Genomic DNA, 13869 nt, shown 5'->3' on the forward strand with positions numbered 1-13869 from the left:
TATAATGACACCTTACTTGTCGACATTCATCCAGCCGTCTGTTAGATCCGATCAAATAAATAAAGACAAACATACAAGATACGCGCGAAAAACATAACCCTTGGCAGTCGGGTAAAAATAATTGAAATAAATGTTGGTTTACTACATATTTCTTTAGTCGGCGGCAATATATTTCGTTGGGTAACGGCGTAAACAGCTTGTTGATTTTTTTTTTTTGGTAAAAATGAAACTACAGTCGGTCACATCACATTCTTGACAATATAAGATATGTATTACAAATTGGGTAATTCCGGAAATAAAATCCATATTTTTAATTAACATTTAATAACGCCCAAACAGTCAAACAAGTGCCATTCCTCGTATCATGGCAATAGCCACGATGTATTTAGCGAAGTTAACTACGAAGCTACAATAGCGATATACCTTCTTTAGAGGATAAATCTGACTAAACTATTATTTTTACATTCGTTTTTAAAACACTTAAAAATATAGGAGCATAAGTTCTTAACTACAGCAATATTAGGCTAGTGTAGACACCTTGAAAAATACATTAGACAAAAAACGATAAAAAATAATCCGGCCCTTTCCAATCGCTTTCATGCTAATTTTGTTACAAATAATATATTTGTATGTTTATGCCGCTTGTACTGGTTCGGTTAGTACAAATATAATGCTAATCGGTCCACTAACGTACCCGCACAGCGTCCACACTAAGAGTGACGTCTCACGTGCCAGATCAACTGACAGCTAACTCGATGTCGCCAGATGCGCACCACCACCGCACGCCACACCAATACTCGTATTTTTGTTTAGTGTCTAATTATGAGCGTTCTTACTAATACACTACACCGCTCAAATACAAACAGATCAAATTGAAAATTTCATGGTCTGAATAAACACACCGAACCATAACAAATGCAAAATATACTGAAGTAAAACCAAAACAAACTAATAAGTAAGTGTACATATCTACTGTTGGACTTGCAGTCCAAAGATAGGTTCTTTTGATTCTACATCGCAAATATTCTGTAGATACATAGGTACTTTATTATCCTACAAGTTTCGTCTCAACAAATTTTCACAATTTTCTATTATTAATTCGGCTAGTTTTATATTTTGTACACTAGCAGAATTATCCGTAGATCTCCGATGACATTGTGTTAATACTTTTTGTAGCACGATAACAGTTGTAGATAATGATGGATTTGCAGGTATTGAGCCATCCAATGCCTGTAATAAAATATTTAAAGGCATAAAAATAAAGCACAAAAACTTAACAAATGTAATACTCAATCGAATTCTATATTGTTTTTATACATAAAGTTCAACTATATTCTGAAGATGCTTGTATATTTGGTCCTACACACACGTTTAGTCGGAATAGGGAAAAGGATGAGAACAGAGGCGTAGAGTGCTAGGGGAGGGGACTCCATTAGTTTTTAAGGTCAACAAAAATTTTGTACTTCCTACAAGATGGCTCGGACTCACGCTACGCCACTTGATGAGAGAAAAAAATACGTATGTGCCCATATAAGTTAAAAATAACCATAAAATAGATAGAGTTGAAAGTATGTATCGTAAATTAGAATACAATTTACCATCTCTTGTAAGCGGCAATGAAATATGCATGTTTAGTTAAGCATATCAATGATAGTGAAGGAATTATTATTAAATTCGGATTCGTAGATTAGTCGGCTTCATAGTACTTACTATGAAACCAAATCGAAAACCGAAAATTATTAAATCGAACACATTCGGTTTAATAATTTTCGACATTGTGTAAGTAAACAAATGAATAGTTAATAAAGCTTTAACAGCATATAAATTTGAACTTTAATAAGATATATGTATACCGTGTTTTGTAGACGTTTGTATAATTGAGGTGCGATGGAAACTATCCATTCTGGTTGATTATTGGAGGACTCGAGGCTTCGCTTTAGTCTCTGTATGGTTATTGCCAACAAGGGCGGCAACAGTAACTCAGGCTCGGTTACCAAACATAATTCATTTTCTGCCAGTCTGTCATATCCCATGTGATAAAGACCAATAACCTGCAAATAAAAACTTTTAGCAGAGTATTTACTGCGGAATCCTATGAAACGATATATAGTGACGATCTGCTTCGATGGAGTAAAAAGTATTTATGCTCTTTCTAACTGTTTGTATTTGAGGTAAAAATGCTTAACAAAGTCCGTTCAGTCATTGTCACGATAAAACCATAGTACAGAAAGCTCGATAATAATTTGTTTATTGGTATATGGTTATTGGTATTTAAATTTTGTAAGTATATACCTAAAAATATATTTTAGGGCTTTTTGACTCCCTAAGAGATCTTGGTTTATAAACATCTAACTTTGACTAGTAAGATTTTATTGAATATGGTAAGTTTTTAAATCATAAGCAAATAAACAACCTAAAGACTACTAATGAAATAGTCTATTTGAAGCATGACTATGGGAATATAATATAAAAGATACATACATGTTGATGGCGAATAAATTCACTGTCTATGTTCCATAGTTCTGCCAAATTACATATATTATCAATCCAATGTAAACACTCGTCGTTGTTATATAATGTATCATCCGTGCTACCGTCTAGAGTAGCTATCGTTTCAATAGCAGTTCGTATCAGCTTAGTCAAATATTTCTTCCTCGGCTGTATAATTTTTTCAGAAACTTTCATGTCCACAGCTCGGGATACTACATTTCCGCCGAGGGCCTCGAGCGCATACTGATAATCAATATCGTAGAGAGTATCCAACGGCTTAGAACATTTTAAATTGAAATAACATTGATAATAGATAGTACATGAAATTTGATAATTCAGATTCAAAATGTCAGTATTAACATTCTTTGTGTCTTGCGCTACTTCGACTAATGACGGCAGACTCTCATCCCAAATTTTCTCAAATTGTATAGTTTGTTTTTCTTCATCCGGTGACGCATTATTTGAACATTCGAAAAAAATATTCAAGTATTTCGTAGTCCCTTCTAAAAACTTTACTAAGATCTCGCTATTAAAACCCAATTCCTGAGAGCATAAATGATCTTTTGGTAGTTTACCGACTTTGTTCACTAAGCGGCAGCTGGCCTCAAAAATATGTTTGATGTATGTGGACCATATTATAGCGAATAAACCTAAACGTACATGCAAATTTGATATTGTAGATAAGCAATGAATAACCACCATAAACTCCTCGGTCTTCGTCATACAATTTTGCCAACTCATAGCATATTCCCAACACATGTTGGCAATTATATAACTTGCTGATGTACTCAATGGAAATTGCCGACGCAAAAGCGATAGCCATTTAAATATTTTTGGATTATCATTCACTAATGCACAGTTGTTTTGCACGAACAGGTATTCCGGACTGCCATCGTTTTCAGAGGCGTTTTGTTCAATGTTTTCAGGATAAATTTCCATTAATTCGTTTGCAATAATAGCCTCAGGGGGAACTCCCATGGACGATAGCCATTTAGCGATTAATTCCGTAACGGAACCTTTCCCTCGAGTATAGATAAATTTCAAATTTATATTAACGTCATCAACAAGCAATTTCGGTAAAGAGGTACCATTATAGGTAGTCTTTGACATTAAAATTATACTGAGTATAGAAATATCTTCAAGTTTGCCAATCAAAATGCCCCATTTAGCATTTTCTTTGGTGACCGATTCCCAAGCATCTTCTCTGTCAGCAGCTTTACACTCAAATTGTTTAGCTACAGCCTTGCAAGCCATGGCGACAACCATGCTTCGTAGAGGACAATGCATGTCCACTAGCATGTCTCGTATTTCTTGCCACCAAGGTGATATCTCATTATAAGTTATATTGGTAGCGTCTTCGGAAGCATCACACAAATAAAACAACACTGCTATCAGTTTTTCAATCAACTCGATATTAATTTGCTCCAATGACATATCCATAACATGTAAGATGACAAGCTTTACTATCTCTTTAGGATTGATGTTACTTATTTTAACAATAATCGGAATAAATTTCAAATCTTCTAATTTAAACAAAGACTTGAATATGTTGGTTGCTACCGAATTCATTTTTTCAGATGGAATATTAGGTTTCAGGCTAATGTATTTACTGTCTTCATCTAACTGAAAACAGGATACAAATTCTTTATAACTGGTGGTATCGATATCAGCAAACGAAACTCTAGAGTGATGATGATGTTCCTTAAAATCTTTGTCTTCTGCTAAAATTAATAACCTTTCTAAGATGCAGTTATCATCTTCTAAGAGATGAAATTCGGGCATATCGGTTATATCTTTGCTTTGTTTTTCAAATTCTTCCTTTAAATCCAGTCCATCACAGATTTTTGAAATAAATTCGTCCAAGACATCCACTTTAAAATTGTTAATACGTCGGTAAAACAAGGTGATAAGCGCTAAATTTGCAAAGTATTGTTTCATTTTTTGTTCCTTGACATTTAAATTATCCTTTGAATTAAGATCGTCCCAAAACATTTCAAGGCAAGTTATTGCAATTTCAATTGATGTTTCACTGTTACGTATCAACAAATCTAAACAGTGTTTTTTTATTTCTAAAGTTTGTAATTTTGTAACATTTTTTATTATTTCACCTTTAAATTCTTCAGTGATATCAGACGTTCTTTTGATAAGATCACGTATTGCGCGCAAAACATGTAGGTCTTTAGACCTCTCTAGATGCTCTCCCTCTAAAGAATAGTAAAATGGAATGTTAAACTTTTTCAATTTGCCATCAGGGTCTATCAAGACACATTGAAATTCTGGCAAGTTCAATGTTTTATGTGTGTAATTTTTCTCTGCTCCAATCAATCCACACGTGTTATACAGGAGTATGCCATTCTTAGCTGCTGTAAAAACAGCCACTCGGTTACCTCTATGCATTAATCGTATATCTATAAGACCTTTTTTTGGATTATAAATTATTAAGAAAACAGCTCTTCTTATTTCTTTAACGACTGACAGTTGTGGTTTTTTACTTTCAGCATCGAAAATCTGTGGAAAATTATTGTTATGTAAAATTGTCTCAATGTCCCAACTTTAGATGAGTAATTATTATAAGTCCCAACACTAATAATTGCTTCCACAGAAACTGTTTAAAGATTTCATGTTGAGTATTAAAACAGTTATACAATAAGAATAGCAAAATAAACAAGTCGACATTATTGAAATTAAAAGTTAACATGGAATTTTAGTAAAACTTTATATAAGTACATACTTGTACAAATGCACACTGAGCATCTCGGCATCCTTTGAAGAGTCGTATTACATAACCTTTAGTGACATCTAGTACTGCAACTCGTCCTAAATTATCAACAAAAGCGGCTAGCCGACGATCTGGAGAAATTGATACCTTTATGCCAAGCCTCTGAGTGTCATATATTCCATTAGTCATTGATAGCATCTCAGATCGAATGAGTGGCTCAGTATTTGTTGAAGTATTGTCAATAGATCCACCACCACCTAGCCAACCCCTAAAAGAGCAGTGTTATAGTCAGATCACACATTAAAATATCATAATAAATAGGAAACCTTAAAACAATTTCGTAGAACAAAGTATAATTCTGTTTACACACACTGTTACACATGATGTGGCATTATTGCCAGCTGTTTGATGATTCATTGTTTCTCATAAATTCTTGATAATTGATTCAAAGCAAAAGTACAACTTACGGTAAGGCTGACTTTATTTTATTTGCCACTGCTCTTGCAACATCTTGAAGTGGAGGAGTTGTGCCACCTTCTAAGGCATAATGAAAACCTAAGTATGGCATGACACCCGCTGCGAGAATTAATGTATGCACTGGAGGTACAGATCTATACCTGAAACAAAATAAATCAAGATCTGAATAAATTTTATTATACCAGTCGAAATAAACAAATACATTTTAAAGGTAGAAATCTTAATGATTTAGATTTGTAGTGGTTCTACAAGTACAGCTGACACAGCTATTTTTGCTTTAGGGAAACATTATAAAGCCCTACTGTGGGCCGGTTTAAAGCACCCACAGGTAAAACTTCACCTATATAGGGTTTATTTTAGACGTACATAAGCAGTAGTTAATACTAACTATCAAGTGGACTACTGGCTCGTTTGCAATTTCTCAAACCTACATTTAGAAAAAAAGGTATACAGGGTGAATTTTTCAAACAGGCCTTCAGGGCCAAATCCGAAACTGTAAGGATTAGCGAAAAATGCTGAAAGGAGTTACGAGGCCGATTTTGATAAAAACTAAAACTGCATTATTAGTTTTTAAAAAATATCTTTTTCCTTCGCCGGGAATCGAACGAGTTCATTTTGAAAAAAATTACACCCTCTATATTATTCCACCATCTGATAGTGTCGCTTATAAGGATCAAATTCTGGGAAGTAATGTTATGTAACAAATTAAAGGAAAAGGAAAATTTTGAAAAAAATACATATTTTTTCATACATTGCCATACTAATCTTTAAGGATTATACATAACAAATGATTTATGTATAATTCTTTAGAAACATACATAAGTCATACCACTGAAGAATTTGTCGGTTAATCAATTAATTATTCGATGTTATAACCGTGACATACGGCTTAGTATGAGAAAGTAATAGTTTGGAAAATAAATTACCGCCGTTTTTAGGATTTCTTTTGTAATAAAAATAGATAAGGGCTCGAACACAAAACTGCGATGTGACGAGATGCGAATTCGCAACGCAGAAAATTGCGATGCGAATTGCTGCGATGCGATATCGTGCGGCGTAGCGTCTCTCAGGGTGACCAACAACAACAACCACTGTGCGATGCGAATCAATTCGCAAGTTCTTGCGATGCGTCGAGGGAGCTCGCAGATTTTTGCGATGCGACGTCGCATCGCAGTTTTGTGTACGAACCCTAAGTGATTAAATATTAAAGTTTTATTGTTTAAACAGTAAATATGATTTTCTATATCTCTTTGTTCAGTTATCACTCGGATTTGACTCGAAAAAGACATTCTGGCAAATTGTCAATTTTACATCTGTATTAAACGAAACTCCGCCCATAGCAAGTTAAATCTATTATAATGGTCCTAAAAGTAACCTTAACTAAGACAGACATAAAAATATGAGTTCTTAAAGAACAAAACGTCCATTTCGAATGATTTGAAGCATTGAGCCAAAAAAATGTTAATACTCGAAATGTTTAAAGTGATGAATGGCGGGAACTTATCTGCCAAATTAATATGAAAAAATATGTATTTTCTTAAAATTGAGGCTTTTCCTTTAGTTTGTCATTTATCGTTACTTCCCAGATTTTGATCCTTATAAGCAACACTATCAGATAGTGAAATAATATAGGTGTATTTTTTTTTTCAAAATGAACTCGTTCGATTCCCGGCTAAGGAAAAAGATATTTTGAAAAACTAATGATGAAGTTTTAGTTTTTATCAAAATCGGCCTTGTAACTCCTTTCAGCATTTTTCGCTAATCCTTATAGTTTCGGATTTCGCCCTGAAGGCCTATTTGAAAAATTCACCTTGTATATATGTATATTTTGTAACAAAACAATAATCCTACAAACCTTACCAGGTATCATATCCCCCATAAGTTGATGCTGCTAGAAAATGGTCATAGGTGTTTTTTAGTTCCAACCCCACAACAGCTGCATCATTTATACATTCCTGATCAGTAAAAGTCCATTTTCTTATGTTAATACTCCGGCTATCTACCATGTAGTCATCTTGGATGCCGGCATGTACTAAAATCATATGTTCTAATTAAGTCATACCTTGAGGTGGTAATTTTCATTCAAACATAATCAGTACGGAATTTTGAAGTGATTTTTTTACATTTCCATAAAAAATTCAATATAAGCATCTCCAATTACTGTAGGTTTAAGAATCAAGTAAAATATAACTTTTGTTTAAAGTTATTTATCTTGGTTTTAAAAACTAAATGAAATTTGATGTTAAAAATTTTAAAAATTACCTCTAGCCATTTGAGCTTTAGCACTTCTGAGAGTTTGAAACAAGCTCGCTCCAGATATAACACATACAGAGGATTGGAACAGTATGTGTATATCATCTGGTAAGGTTCCATATGTGCCAGTGTGACAAGAGATTTTGATCACAGGCCGTTCATCTAGCTTTTCGTGAAATAATAAATGCCCTGTATTTGTGTAAAATCCAATGTGTCCATTTTGGAAACCAACTATGACACAAAACCAGTCTGGACCATTCTGGAAATTGTTTTTTTTTTAATCATCAAAGCTGTTTTGATACATAACTTTTATTAAGTGAAATATAGCAAGGCAACACATATTTCAAATTAACTTATAAAGATAATATAAAAATTAAAGCGTTTAAACTACAATAAACTTTAATGCAAATATCTAAAAAAAATTAGTAATAAGCTTAATATTCCATTAAAAAATGTTGTTCTGTTTTTTGTTTATATGCAATATAAGTATATTAAAAAAGAAATGTGATAATGACCTGAGACGAATGTTGTGATGGACATATGGGCAAGGCCAAAACGGTTGTTATGTCCGAAGGTAGTGTGCCGCTCCATGATATCAAATAGGAGTTGCTGTCGGTTGAGCTAATCCATTGTGAAGTGAGGAAACAAAGGCGGGTCTTGTAACCAACTGCTAACAAGTTACCACACGAAGACAACGACACAGGACACTGCGATAGCCAAGCTGTATCTAAAACATTTACAAAATTATAATTGTCCACATTATAATACGATATGAATATAAATCGAAAGGTTTCTAGTTCATACAGACCTTCCTTTTCTGAAATATAAAGCGCTCTAGCTAAGCTTGATAAATCGCCGCAATCTGCAATTTGTTCTACGTTACACATTTTGTTTGGTACCAAAAAGATAAAGTATTTATTTCATAACATATCACATTACGGACTGAGACTCGTTATAATAAATAATAATACGTTTACGTATCGATCAATGATAATTACTTTGATAATATAAATGACATTTACAATTGACATATTATGACATCAACTTACCAAGCATTTTTTTTAATGGTGTTCTACGGCTTTGGCTTTTTGCCTTTCAGCCTAACTTTATGCCAAGCAATATGATCATTGTAGTGATGTCCTAATCTTACAAGTCTTAACATTCTTAACCATAGACGTAAATTAAATGAAGTTTTGTTCCACTGTTCAACACAGGCCTCTCCCCACAAATAAGAATCCATACCGTAGCCTTGGTATTTTTTTTTAATTACATCGAGTTAACGGAAATAATCCTCGATATCGAATTCATATAAACATATTTACATGCAACGCCTCTAGTGGATCGTTTAGAAACTAGGGACAGTAGTTAATTGGCTACTTGACACTTTTTGGGAAAGTGTTTTAATGAATTAGTATACGTATTATATATGCCTTTCATTGATCACTTTTTCGAAAAAAGGGCTATTCATTAATAAAAATCGAACTTTCTTTACGGTGAACGGAACGTCGCGTTAAATCAGGCGGTCAAGTGTCATTTTGTGGCGGAACGTCATTACACTGTAAACAAACAACGCTTAGAAGAAAATTGAGAGTTATTTAGCTATTATAACTAAAATTTAAATAAATGACAAGTTATAAGACGTGTGCAGTGACGATGTGTACAAGTACGATCGTAACAAATTTGCTTATACAAGTTCCTAAACCCAAATCTCATAAACGTTAAAGAACTTGCAGATTCTTATATGTTTAAATCCTCTGTTTGCAAGCAATGACATTTTATACTATCTATGTAAGAGAAGTATTATTGAAAAGGAATAAATTTAGTAACTCTCGAGTGATTCGTCAATTCCAAATCATTGGAACGGGACGTAATCAAAACAAAACAGCAAGTGGAAGTATTCATATATTTAATATATTATATAGATGTCTATGATAAGAATAGAATTATAAGACGTCTATGAGAATTCTATTTTAAGGGCCCATTCAGTAATTAATAGGACACAATTAAAATATTTCATGACTGTGTTATTATTGATGGTGCATGTGCACTGATTAAGTTACAGGACTGTATAATTAAAAATACATGATTTGCTAATATTAGTATTTTATTAACCGATTTCTTTGTTTATTTGGTTTAAATGGTTCTATTAGTGAGTACACACAGTAGAACTTTTGTATATATTTATCATATGTTACAGTTACAATAATTACTACAGATGACCTAAGCTAAATTTTTGTGCTGCTTGTGTGTCTGCTTTTCTTCATTACTAAAATTATTTTCCGTAACAAATGGATATATATTTTTATCACTGTCATTTTCAGAATTAAATTGCAATGCAATAATAGGAACTGTATGGTCACTTTTCTTCCTTTATCTTGTTGGGTAGGTTACGCAAGTAAAGAAGTACTATTTCCCGTGTACTTTACTTTATGTATTTCAGACTGGTGCCCACTTTCGAAAGTTTTGGCTCCTCACTTCTTCTAGGCAGGACAGTCATCACATTTTCATTTTCATTGATGTACCTTGTGTTCAGGACAACTTTTACTTTTCATGAAACACAATCTTGCCTTCCTCTTAAACTGCACATACTCTATAACGTCGTCACTATACGATTGTCGGGAAGATCTGTAAATATAAATATAACCAATTAATAACCTTAAAACAGTTCACATAAGAATATAAGTATATTTAAAAAAATCTTAATAATTACTTGAAGACAACCTTTCTTCTGTCTGAAGTCAGTTAAGAAATGTTTTAATTGTCCGATATGATTCAATGTAAATATAAAGAATGTTTTACTTACGTTGTTTCTTTGATATTTCCATAGGTTATCTCACGGAAGTTTTTGTATCCATTTTGATTTATTGCACTGCATATATGGATCTTCTTTAAGCAGGTTCACGCTATCAGCTTTAATATAGTATGGCTTCATTTCGGTTCACAACATAAATTCAACCAACTCTAACAGCAAACGATTTAATTATTATTTGTCTTGTTTGGTTTCGATGTAGTGACGTCACATGACATTTGAGGCAGCACTGTCGCCGTTTTGGGATTTAAAATCCACAGATAAAAAATCGAAAATTTCTTTTTAAAAATTGAAATACTTAGAACGTATTAAAAAATAAACGAAATACTGCATAATTTATGTTTACATAAAAGCTATCATATCCAACATATTTCATATTTTATTGTTATAACTGTCAAGTACCCAATTTAGCAATCGATATTTTCTACTTATGAGTAGTATCGAAAAATCGATAGGAAAAGTACTCGATACCACATAATCGACACTTTTACACATTAGGACAAGTAATGTCAATCAATTGGCAATTGTCAAATGTCAATTTAATAATTTTGTTGTCATCCGTGTCTTCGTGAATCGCATATATATTGTTTCATTTCATTTAGATAACAATTAATAACAGTGGAATTCTTATTTAATTAGTACATTTGTACTTACAATATAATACTATTTAAGTTGTGGTTACACGTACTTTACCAAAATGCAACGAGAAGAGAAGCAACTGGAAGCCACATTACATGCAGTTTTAAACAGAGTAAATGATTTAAAAACAGCTATACAAGCATTGATTTCTAAATTGGAAAACGAATATGAAACGATCAACTGGCCAACTTTTCTTGATAATTACGCCATTTTATCTGGTCATGTAAGTTTTTTATAATCTTATTGATTTTATGTTTTCTTTTTACGAAACTGAAATAGCAAACCTACCTTTGGGGACTGGTAGTATTTTTGGTAAAACCCTTCAAACCAGTAGACAGCAGAGCACAATTCTGCTGTCGTAAAACAAAAATGGGTGCGGCCGTGGTATCGGTGAGATCAAACTACGAAATATTCTACTACCATTTAATTCCTTCAACAAAATGTCCTGTCGATTATTCATTTTTGGTAAACATCTAATGTACACTTCATTATGTATATTAACATTTATTAATATTTATTGTGTTCTTATAGCTAACTGGTTTAAGTAAAATATTACAAGCAGAAATGGCTCCATCGTTAAGATCAGTTGTTGTCCTCCCACTTCAACTCGGATGTGAGAGGGATGAGGAGCTGGCACGGCTGACTGAGGGCCGGGTACCAGCATGCACACACGACTTAGTGCCTAACTTGTTGCGCACTAAACCAGAACCGGAGGCTGAACAAAGACTTCAGCAATTCATTCACAAAGCAAGCACTCTCAGTTATGATACCACTCAGGTATGTCTTATATCTTCATATATCTTAAATCATGAATTGAATACTACATAGACCTACTACCTAATTAGGTATAGACTTAATTAGTAGACATTTGAACAGCTTATCAACATAATTGATGGTAATTGATGGAAATTAATTTAGTTATATTAAATGTAAATGTATATAACATCAAAAGGTGATAAGCTGATTTTTATTATACATAACTAAATTTTTAAGTATAGTAAATAGAGAACCTTTAGGAGTGTGATTGTAGAAAATCTATGTCATTTATTATTATTATGATTATGATAAAAAGTTCGTAATATATTTTACTGGAAATATTTTCAGAAACAAGTGGCACAGTTCACTAAAGTGATAAGCCATGTGTGGGAAATAATATCTAAGGGCCGTGAAGATTGGGAAGGAGAAGCAATGAGATCTGCAGGTATATTTACATACAATGTATTTTATTACTTTATTTATCCTTTTTTTTTAATTTTATTTTATAGGGTTCTATAAATAATATCATTTAGTTCACATCACCACTCACATATTCTAGAGAACAGGGTTTCCATTTATTTTTTATTAATAAAAAGAAACTTGGAGGCACCACTGCCTTGTCAAGGCTTGCATTGGCCATCCATAGGGAGGAATCTAACCACATCTGGGATATACAGGTGTCTACTAACCACCAGGTGGACTGCTTGCTGGTTTACTACTTGAATATTATGAGAGCTAATAATAATATAATATATTCTAGAATTACATTATATGTTAGAAAATTCCTATAATTGAATAATCTTCTATTAATAAACCATATTGTTGTTTTTAGGAATGCTGCCCACCCACAGTATTGCTGATACACATGCATTAGTGACTGCAGTAGGAACTGGGAAAGGTTTGAGGCCAGGGATACCGTCTATAGGGCCACAGGGTGTAGGAGCTCCAGGTATGGTGCAGACACGGGGGCCTGCGCCTCAACTAGGACCAGCAGCATCTGCCTTACCCAAAGCACCTTCTGCTATAAAGACCAATATAAAATCAGCCAACCAAATACACCCTTACCAACGGTAAAATATTTTACATGGTAATGGCAGGATAACTCATATGGTGGTAGAACCCTTTGTGGTTCGACTCCGGCGGCACCACCGCCACACCTATTTCTACCTAATAACAGCAGTGTTAGGCGCTGCTGTGTTCCGGTTTGAAGGGTGTGGTAAGGGAGATAGACTTTTCCGAGGCGTCCAGCTTAGTCCTCAGGGGTAGCGGCGCATCTGTGGCCGACCTCAGGTAGGAATATCTAATCCTATCTGGGGTTGATTACAGATGTCCATGGGCGGCAGTAGCCACTTACCATCAGGTGGACTGCATGCTCGTCTGCTACTCTCATATTATAAAAAAAAAAAAAAAAATATGCATTGTATCTAATCTCAGTTTATTACTACAGTAGAAAAATTAATATAATTAAGTATATGTAATATAATTAAGTCTTAACTTTTATTGAACATTGAACAAGTGTACAAATGATTTCTAAGTACTTGAAAACATAGAAACTCCTTAGGCAAGGCATGAAATAGGATATTATTATATGTTCTTTTTTTTGTACAAACTATATTTTTTAACACAAATAGAGATTTCAAATGTTTATGTTTAAAATTTAAATGGTTTTTTTTTTTGTTGGAAATAGTAACTAGAAAATGTTCTCCCAGGTATTGCATATATTTCT

The 13869-nt window shown here is 33.4% G+C and overlaps 2 protein-coding genes across 2 annotated transcripts; one reads left to right on the plus strand and one right to left on the minus strand.

Moving 5' to 3' along the window:
* Positions 1-711: 711 nt before the first annotated feature.
* Rab3-GAP (Rab3 GTPase activating protein) lies at positions 712-8946 on the minus strand. Its single transcript, XM_073082495.1, has 9 exons — positions 8748-8946; positions 8455-8666; positions 7949-8198; positions 7547-7718; positions 5677-5826; positions 5222-5477; positions 2482-4998; positions 1854-2051; positions 712-1230 (listed from the first exon to the last, which is right to left on the minus strand). Exons 1-9 carry the CDS (start codon positions 8824-8826, stop codon positions 1054-1056), a joined length of 4011 nt encoding a protein of 1336 aa, XP_072938596.1. The 5' UTR covers positions 8827-8946; the 3' UTR covers positions 712-1053.
* Positions 8947-11269: 2323 nt separating this feature from the next.
* Positions 11270-13603, plus strand: MED8 (mediator complex subunit 8). Its single transcript, XM_073083218.1, has 5 exons — positions 11270-11610; positions 11919-12164; positions 12492-12588; positions 12976-13248; positions 13555-13603. Exons 1-4 carry the CDS (start codon positions 11446-11448, stop codon positions 13215-13217), a joined length of 750 nt encoding a protein of 249 aa, XP_072939319.1. The 5' UTR covers positions 11270-11445; the 3' UTR covers positions 13218-13248; positions 13555-13603.
* The last annotated feature ends 266 nt before the right edge of the window (positions 13604-13869 follow it).

The sequence above is a fragment of the Epargyreus clarus genome, unplaced genomic scaffold (genome assembly GCF_041222505.1).
Source record: "Epargyreus clarus isolate Ecla_fem2 unplaced genomic scaffold, WU_Ecla_fem_2.2 ptg000018l, whole genome shotgun sequence".
NCBI lineage: Eukaryota > Metazoa > Arthropoda > Insecta > Lepidoptera > Hesperiidae > Epargyreus > Epargyreus clarus.

What these genes read in the sequence shown, in the direction of transcription:
- Rab3-GAP (XM_073082495.1), bottom strand. Translation starts at nt 8,826, where the DNA reads ATGTGTAACGTAGAACAAATTGCAGATTGCGGCGATTTATCAAGCTTA. An exon ending in CTCAGTGTGCATTTGTACAA is followed by an intron (nt 4,999 to 5,221) that starts GTATGTACTTAT and finishes AATTTTCCACAG; the next exon opens with ATTTTCGATGCTGAAAGTAA. An exon ending in AATTTATTCGCCATCAACAT is followed by an intron (nt 2,052 to 2,481) that starts GTATGTATCTTT and finishes TTTTATTTGCAG; the next exon opens with GTTATTGGTCTTTATCACAT.
- MED8 (XM_073083218.1), top strand. Translation starts at nt 11,446, where the DNA reads ATGCAACGAGAAGAGAAGCAACTGGAAGCCACATTACATGCAGTTTTA. An exon ending in TCAGTTATGATACCACTCAG is followed by an intron (nt 12,165 to 12,491) that starts GTATGTCTTATA and finishes AAATATTTTCAG; the next exon opens with AAACAAGTGGCACAGTTCAC. An exon ending in AGAAGCAATGAGATCTGCAG is followed by an intron (nt 12,589 to 12,975) that starts GTATATTTACAT and finishes TGTTGTTTTTAG; the next exon opens with GAATGCTGCCCACCCACAGT.